The sequence below is a fragment of the Sabethes cyaneus genome, chromosome 2 (genome assembly GCF_943734655.1).
Source record: "Sabethes cyaneus chromosome 2, idSabCyanKW18_F2, whole genome shotgun sequence".
NCBI lineage: Eukaryota > Metazoa > Arthropoda > Insecta > Diptera > Culicidae > Sabethes > Sabethes cyaneus.
Window position 1 is genome coordinate 75,018,749 of NC_071354.1, and position 7,734 is coordinate 75,026,482.

The 7,734-nt window shown below is 44.8% G+C and overlaps 1 protein-coding gene across 1 annotated transcript; it reads right to left on the minus strand.

Moving 5' to 3' along the window:
- Positions 1-2,997: 2,997 nt before the first annotated feature.
- LOC128734572 (tubulin-specific chaperone D) lies at positions 2,998-6,825 on the minus strand. Its single transcript, XM_053828836.1, has 3 exons — positions 5,133-6,825; positions 4,670-5,071; positions 2,998-4,609 (listed from the first exon to the last, which is right to left on the minus strand). The coding sequence occupies exons 1-3, from the start codon at positions 6,787-6,789 to the stop codon at positions 3,207-3,209; spliced, it is 3,462 nt and encodes a 1,153-aa protein (XP_053684811.1). The 5' UTR covers positions 6,790-6,825; the 3' UTR covers positions 2,998-3,206.
- Between the last annotated feature and the right edge of the window lie 909 nt (positions 6,826-7,734).

The window sequence follows — 7,734 nt, forward strand, 5'->3', positions numbered from 1 at the left end:
CTCGACACACGTTTCAACCCGTCGACCTATCTAGCATGTTGGGCCTAGAGATGGTCGGGTAGTGGAAAATTTACCCGAAACCCGCACCCGTTCCCGTACCCACTGGGTTCGGGTCTGGTTCGGGTTTTGGAAAAAAAATAATTTGCGGGTTCGGGTCGGATACGGGTTCTTAATTTTTGTTTTTGAAACCGGGTACGGGTCGGGTCGGGTATCTCGTTTGACCACATTTAACACTAAAGATGGTCGGGTATCCGGGCCCGTACCCGACGGTTTCCGATCGGGATAAACTCGGGTACGGGTTTTTAATTTTTTTCCTAATCGGGTACGGGTCGGGTTCGGGTATTCAAATTTTGATACCCGACCATCTCTAGTTGGGCTTTCTATTCCTGGTGCTGGTGGGGTTCTTGAAGAGAACGGATTTTGCTGCACAGTCGTTCGGCATCCTTGCGACGTGGCCGGCCCACCGTAGTCTTCCAACTTTCGACAGGTGCACTCTCTCTCTCTCTCTCTCTCTCTCTCTCTCTCTCTCTCTCTCTCTCTCTCTCTCTCTCTCTCTCTCTCTCTCTCTCTCTCTCTCGCTCTCTCTCCCTTTCGCCAGGGGGGTATCCCTCCAAACAGTGCCTGTAGCTCGTGATTCATACGCCACTCTCCGCTTTCTGTTTGTACTCCGCCAAAAATAATCCGCAACACCTTTCATTCAAATACGGCAAGTGCACGTATGTCTTCCGCAAGCAAAGTTACTGCCTCAAGTCCGTAGAGAACTACCGGTCTGATTAGCGTTTTGTACATCGTCAGCTTTGTGCGACGGCGTATGCTCCTTGATCGAAGCGTCTTGCGGAGGGAAAAGTAGGCTCGATTTCCAGCCTGAATGCGTCGTTGGATCTGCTTACTCGTATTACTGTCGGCGGTGACCAATCCTAAATATACGAACTCATCAACCACTTCCGGTTCATCGCTGTCAACAATCACTGTCCGTGGGAAACAAACGTTGCTTTCTGTGGAGTCTCTTCCTATCATATATTTGGTTTTCGACGCATCGATTTGTAACCGTATCCTCCTAGCCTTCATTTTAAGTCTGGCGTAGATGGCCTTCGCCGTCACACGGTTTCTAGTAAATAATGAAGTCGATGTCGTCTGCGAAGGCTAGGAGTTGGCTAATCTTGCTGAAAATCGTTCCTCTCGTTTCGATGCCCGCTCGCCGGATCACACCTTTAAAAGCGATATTGAATTACATACAGGACAGTCCGTCCAGAATAGCTTTGATCAGCCGCGTCAGTTTGTCCGGAAAACTCGTGCATTGTTTGTCATAGCTGTTCGCGTTCAACTGTATCGTACGTTGCTCTGAAATCCACGAAAAAATGATGCGTGGCCACGTTGTACTCTCGACATTTCTGTAGAATATGTCGGAGAGTAAAAATTTGATCCGTAGTAGCACGGGCCCCCATAACGCCCGCAGAGCAGAGCACGTTGTTGGCGGCGTTGCCCAACTTGATGCCGCGATAATTACAGTAATCTAGCCGGTCGCTTTTTGTGTAGATGGGACAGACTAAACCTTCTATCCACTCCTCCGGTAGTTTCTCCTCATCCCAAATCCTTGAAATTATCCAAGTGCCGTTGCTAACGATTCTTGCCCATTTTTGTGGAGTTCTGCCGGAAGTCGGTCCTTTCGGGCGGTTCTACTATGTTTCAGCTAATGAATTTCTCGCCAGATCTCTTCGAGATCGGCAGCCGGCATACTGTTATAGTTTGTAGGCACTTCAAGGTTAACTTCCGTTAAGTCTCCTGCTGTATCGCCGTCGAGGTGCTCGCGCTCGTTTGTGATTAGATTCCCTCCATCGTCTCTACACATGTCAGGTTTAGGTGTGTAGCCCTTACGAGTTTGGTTCACCTTGTCGTAAAACTTGCGCGTGTCATTAGCCCGGAATAGTAGCTCCAGCTCTTCACGATCCCTGTCCTCCTTCTGGCGCTTTTTACTCCTCAGGATCGTGGTCAACTCATTCCGCGCTCTTCGACACTTTGCCAAATTCTGTCTCGTGGATATGTTTAGATAGTTTTCCAACCTGTTTTTTTCCTCTCTATCGCTTGTTGGCATTTCCCGTCAAACCAATCATTGCGTGCACTTGAGGTTTCCACACTTAGCACCGCGGTTGCGGCCCCGTTGACGGCCGAGCGTATCATACTTCATCCGTTTTCGAGGGTCGAAGCATCTAGTTCCACAGAGAAAGGCAGAGTTTCTTATTGAGTACGCGAGCGTAGTTTTCGGCAACTGGCGGGTTGTTTAATTGCTAAATGTTAAACCGAGGAGGGAGGCTTTGTCGCAAGGTATAAACCGTCGATAGATTTGAGATCACGTGTACTGCTATTAGGTAGTGGCCCGAGTCAATATCCGCACCCTGTAGCAGCGTACGTTGGTGATGTTCGAGAAAAACCGTCCCTCGATGAGAATATGGCCGATTTGGTTCGAGATTCGTTGGTTAGGTGATCTCGAGATGCCTTAGTAGATATCTTTGTATGGAAAGAAAGTGCTTCTGATCACCAAGCCCCGCGAAGCTGCAATATTGATGCATCGCTGACTGTTATCGTTCGTGTCGGTGTGCAGGCCGTGGAACCCGATCACTGGTCTATACCGGTTAACGGTTACCTGATCTCAGCTAAGGTTGCTCATATTCCGGCTAGTACCACGTGGAGGTAGGCATAGGAGTTGCTGGATAAGAGGCTAAGGACCACTATGGGGGTAAATGTTAGGTTCGTAGTTCGTCCGTTTTTACCAAACTAGGAGACCCGCGGGTTGAACCAAGCTATAACCGCTATAATGAAAAAAAAATCATTTCTTTTGTTCCATAACGGTTTCTAAAACGCTATTTTTGTTGAAAAAAAATTAAAAATAAAACCAGAAAGCTTCAAGCACATAGTGTTCTTATGATTTTATTCTTCTCCGTAATAATCAGTGCTCACTGTTACTTCACGGTTAATGAAAACTAATAAAAGTTTACAATTTTTGAGGTTTTATTAAATGCAAAACAAACAGAATAATAATAAGCTTGTTTTATATAATTTGCAATGTGCGTAAACCTGCTATCAATCATCAAACCATACATTGATGAATTATCGGAAGCGTGCTTGAAAGCCAGTTAGTTTATAAATGCATTTGATATTTGTCATGTTTTAATATTCGAACTTCTATTTCAAGTTCCGAGGAGCAATCTTTACTTCCGTGCTCTCGTGACCGGTGGCTTGATTCCCAGAAGCCCGCACAGCTGATTCCGGATCCTTCTGGCTTCTTCCAGTTCTCCATCCCATTTTTCTTCACTCAAACAGGACAACACTTCGTCCAAGTTTTCTTCTGGTATGCTCGTTTGATCTCCGTACACCAGCAGTGTTTCATACATCCTAAGGGACGTTTCGCGTCGAATGTTGACACACAGCATGCCCAAATACATGACCAGTTTGCTGAGAACTCGCTTGCATATGCGTGGGGCCAACATAAGGGCACAATATACTGGGATGGAATTGTAATACTTTTTGCTGTGTGCAACGAGATCGTTGACAACGACAAAAATGGCCTCCGGAAACGGAGACGTTTCATCAGTCAGCAACAGTTTCGAGTTTGTCGTTGACGATAGTAATTCAGCGATAAATTGGAAAGTGGATGTCATGAACAGTGTATCCTTGACCGTTTTTTCTTGAAGGATATTTAACACGGTCTGTCCAAAATGAGGCACAAAATCGATATGGTTTTTCAAATATTCGTTCATAATTTTGGCGGCGCAACTGTGAAGCGATTCAGTTGGAGCACCAACCGATAAAATTAGCCCTTCTGCTACGCTGTTGACATATTCGGGGAAATTCAGCAGCTGAATAAAAAGTGGGAATGTATGATGTGGAAAGAGCCATAGAATTTCCGTTGTATCTTCGGGAAAAATCTTCCCAAGCTCTTCTCGGTGCGAAATGTGTGGTATCGCAGGTTGATGATAAATCAACGAAACAAATATCTTTCCAGCAACCGCTCTAATTTTGTCGATTCTCTCAACCGATTGCTTAGCGATAGCAACCATGCATTTTTCAATCATTTTCGGTGTCAGCAAATTCGACGGACAGGACGTCAAAAGTTGATACAACGCATGGATTCCTGCTTCACGTACCCAAGAGCCTATATCTCCTCGATTATCAATTGCATATTCTTCCAAAGCTCTCATATAAATTTTGTAAACCTTCTCGAGATTCAATTTTTCGTCCGCAAAATTTACTGTTTGAACGATGTTAGCGAGAGCTTTTATGCAATCCCGTCGCATCTCTGAATGATTATAGCCGGCAGCAAAAGGGTCCGGTAGTATTGTTTTCTCGTCAATTACATCCAAAATTTCGGCAAGTCTTAGCTGTAGCATAAACTTTGGCAACGCGCCGAGCGCGGATACGATCCCTTGCGCTTTATGTTCGACTTTAGTGTCACGAAGGTCTTTAATATAGCTGTCGATCAAGGCAATTAGCCTGGGAGGAACTTCCGAACAATAGTACGTCGTGCAGAAAGCCGAGAAAGCACACACTGCAAGTTCTCTCGTGGTAGTTTTCTCATCAACGATTGACTCGTCCAACAAAAGTTGCCAAGATTCTGAAAAGCGTAGTAATACCCATTAATTTAGTAAATCCAAATTATATTATAGGATCTTACCGATTTGCTCTGCATTGAGAGGAAGTTTTGCCTCGCTACAGTTTTGAATAAAACTCGCGCAACCATGCTTCATATATGTCCCGCTCATACCCTTGAATTGTCCACGCTGTCGAAATTTGATCACCAACTGTCCACCACGCTCGACAACCTGACCATTAATATACGGTGATTTGCCTTGCTCTGCATCCTGCAGTTGGCGCAAGGAATGAACAATTTCTCCAATGGCAAGAGTTGCTCCATGACGCGCATTCAAATCTGTCACTTCCGTCAAGTCAAACAGCTTTGGCAATATTTGGTCACACATATAGTTCGGGTCTCGCTTAGCAAAGTTGCTCAACGCTTGAGCGGATAACTCACGAATGTTAGTATCCCAGTGGTTGATTTTGCGAACGATGAGGTGATCTAAAATAGATAACTGAACTGAAAACTGAACTCAGGTGTTAAAAAAGCACGCAAAGCTTACCAATTAGCTTGCGCCGGTATTCCTCGAATTGTGCAATGTAGTCACTAATCTGCAGAAAGGCGTTGCTGCGCACAGCAACGGAGAAAAAATCTGCCATTGTCAGTATGTCGATTCCATGCGGGAAGTTCCCCAGTCGGCCAACGCTTTCCTGAAATGCCGCCGATGCTGCACGTCGGCAGTTGATTTCCCGATCAAATACAGCCGTCACCAGCAGAGCGGATGCAATCTGCTCTACGAAGGGCTGCAGGATAGTTGGGTGAAAAGCTCGCGCAAACGCCCAACACATATAGCACGCGGCATCCCTTATGTTCTGACCCACATTACGATAACCAAGCATTTCGTCGTAAACCAAAGCTTGCATCAGCAGAGGTATAATTTCCGTTAGACGTGCTGGAAGGAGTAGGCCTCTTCGAGCCAGTTCAGCCAACGCTAAACATGCTCCGTGCCAAGCGTCATCCTGTTCCAATGGATTGATAAGTTCGATGACCGACGAAACAACTTCGTCACCAAGATCTTTCGGCAGTCGATTTGTAATACGCCCGATACCTTTAGCGGAACTCCACCGAACTATTGTGGCATTTCCCTTCAGTCCGAGCAAAAGCCTTTCAATAATCTCCTCAATTTCTGCCGGAACCTCGTCATCATCTTCTGCTTCATCTGGCGAAGATTCATCCGGTTTTGGAGATTCTCTTTGGAGCGACGCAACAGTGACAGGTTTATTCACATTGGCCAACAGTGATCGAGCTCCTCGCTGATAACGCCACTTGGCAATTCTGGGAGGAAGAAGGACCATACCGATTCGCTGACTTATTTTAATGCAGATCTTATAGACTTTAAAATTCTTAGATATTTGATCATAGTCCAGGTGCAATATCCAGTTGGCTAACTTTTCCGCGTATGGTAGAAGGTCTTCGCGTTTACCATGCTTTAGCACACAAGCAATTCCAAAAAGTGTACCTATCTTTGGATCAATGGCGACATCTGAGGCGCTGGCCCAATCCAGGAAAGCCGACAGATAAACTTTCTTTACATCATTTCTAATTAGAAATTTAGCAGTCAGATAGGCAGCAATCGGAGTGCAAGTATCTTCCTTCAGACAGTTTACACGGCACACCTCGTATATTCGTTCCATTGTTCCTTTGCCGCCATCGTCACTGTCCAACCGACTCAAGTCAAATGGATTTAACACCAAAAGCGAAAGCCATAGCAGGCACAGAAAACGGGTTTCCCAGTTTTGCCAATCTTCCAAATCTTGGCGCTCCAAATATCCGAGCACAAAGCTTAAGTGTCGGATCTCATGCGGAAGGTATTTCTGAAAAGCCTTAAATGTACGTACCTTACAGATCTGATATAAATATTTCGCTGCTCGGTGTTTCACATGCTGGCTTTTGTCCTGCTCCAGAATGTATGTTAAAATACCTTGTACCAGCTCTTCTAAGCTTCCATCCAGAAGGTGCGGTTGCTCTTGATACTTGCCCAGCAGCTCCGAATATTCCTGGTAAGCTTCCTCAAACTTATCTTCACCTGCCGAACCCGATTCAGGAAGCTGCCGGATCAATTCCCAAATCCGTGTCCTATCCTGCGTGGCAAACGCATCCAACACATTCTGTGCTCCATCGTCCGGATTTTTGCAGTCATCAGCTACAGATTCCACCATTTCACAATCCGATTTTCTTTTTGACTCATGAATTATTGTCGACTTCTGAAACAGTTGTGTTTTTCTTATTTTCCGAAAAAATATGATTCAGCGATCCGGCAGTTCCCTGCTTGACACAAGAAAAGAAAACAACAACAAACAAATTTCATTACGTCACAGTTGATTTTGATCAAGCGAGGGGTTCGTTAGTTGAAATTTTAAACAAAGCATAAATCTAGATAGAATTAACAAAAGGGCGAATGTCGCAGATCTAAGCAAAACGAATGAGAGTTTTTTTTTGCTGGATTAGGGTAACCAACCTATTTTGGACCCCTTCAGCAGCTGTACATAATTTGGACACTTGCATTTGGTTTTGCTGTAAGGCGACATCCATTTAGTACGTCACGCAAATTTTGACCAAAATCAAGCCCCCCTCCCCCCCTTGTCACATTTCGTCACACATTCGTGACCCCCCCCTGAGAAAGTACGTCACGTCACGACAATCCCCCCCCCTTCACAACAAAAAAAATAAATATTCATTCCACCCTTTTTATTTAGAGCTAACAATTGAATTTCAGCAAATAAAAAATGGAAAATTGCTGCAATCGGATACGCTTCAGAAGTCGCTGATGTGTCGTCGATTAATGCTTCGCGCATATCCACGCCCTTTACATTCATCCACTCAAATTCGTCTGATCTAGTTGAAAGAATCAGGGCTTCCTGCTGACGTCTTGCAGCAACACGCCTCACGCTATGTCCGAAGGCACATATTATTTAACTTTGATGCACCTCAGATTTTTCTTCACAGGCTGTTAGTATTGATCAAAACAATGAATTTAAAAAAGGTCTTAAAATATTCTATCTTGGGTTTTTTGAAAAATTCAATTTTTAAGTTTATATAGGGGTCATTTCCTCTCAAGTGATATTACCCGTTGTAATCGACCACCTCCGATTTCAACCAAATTT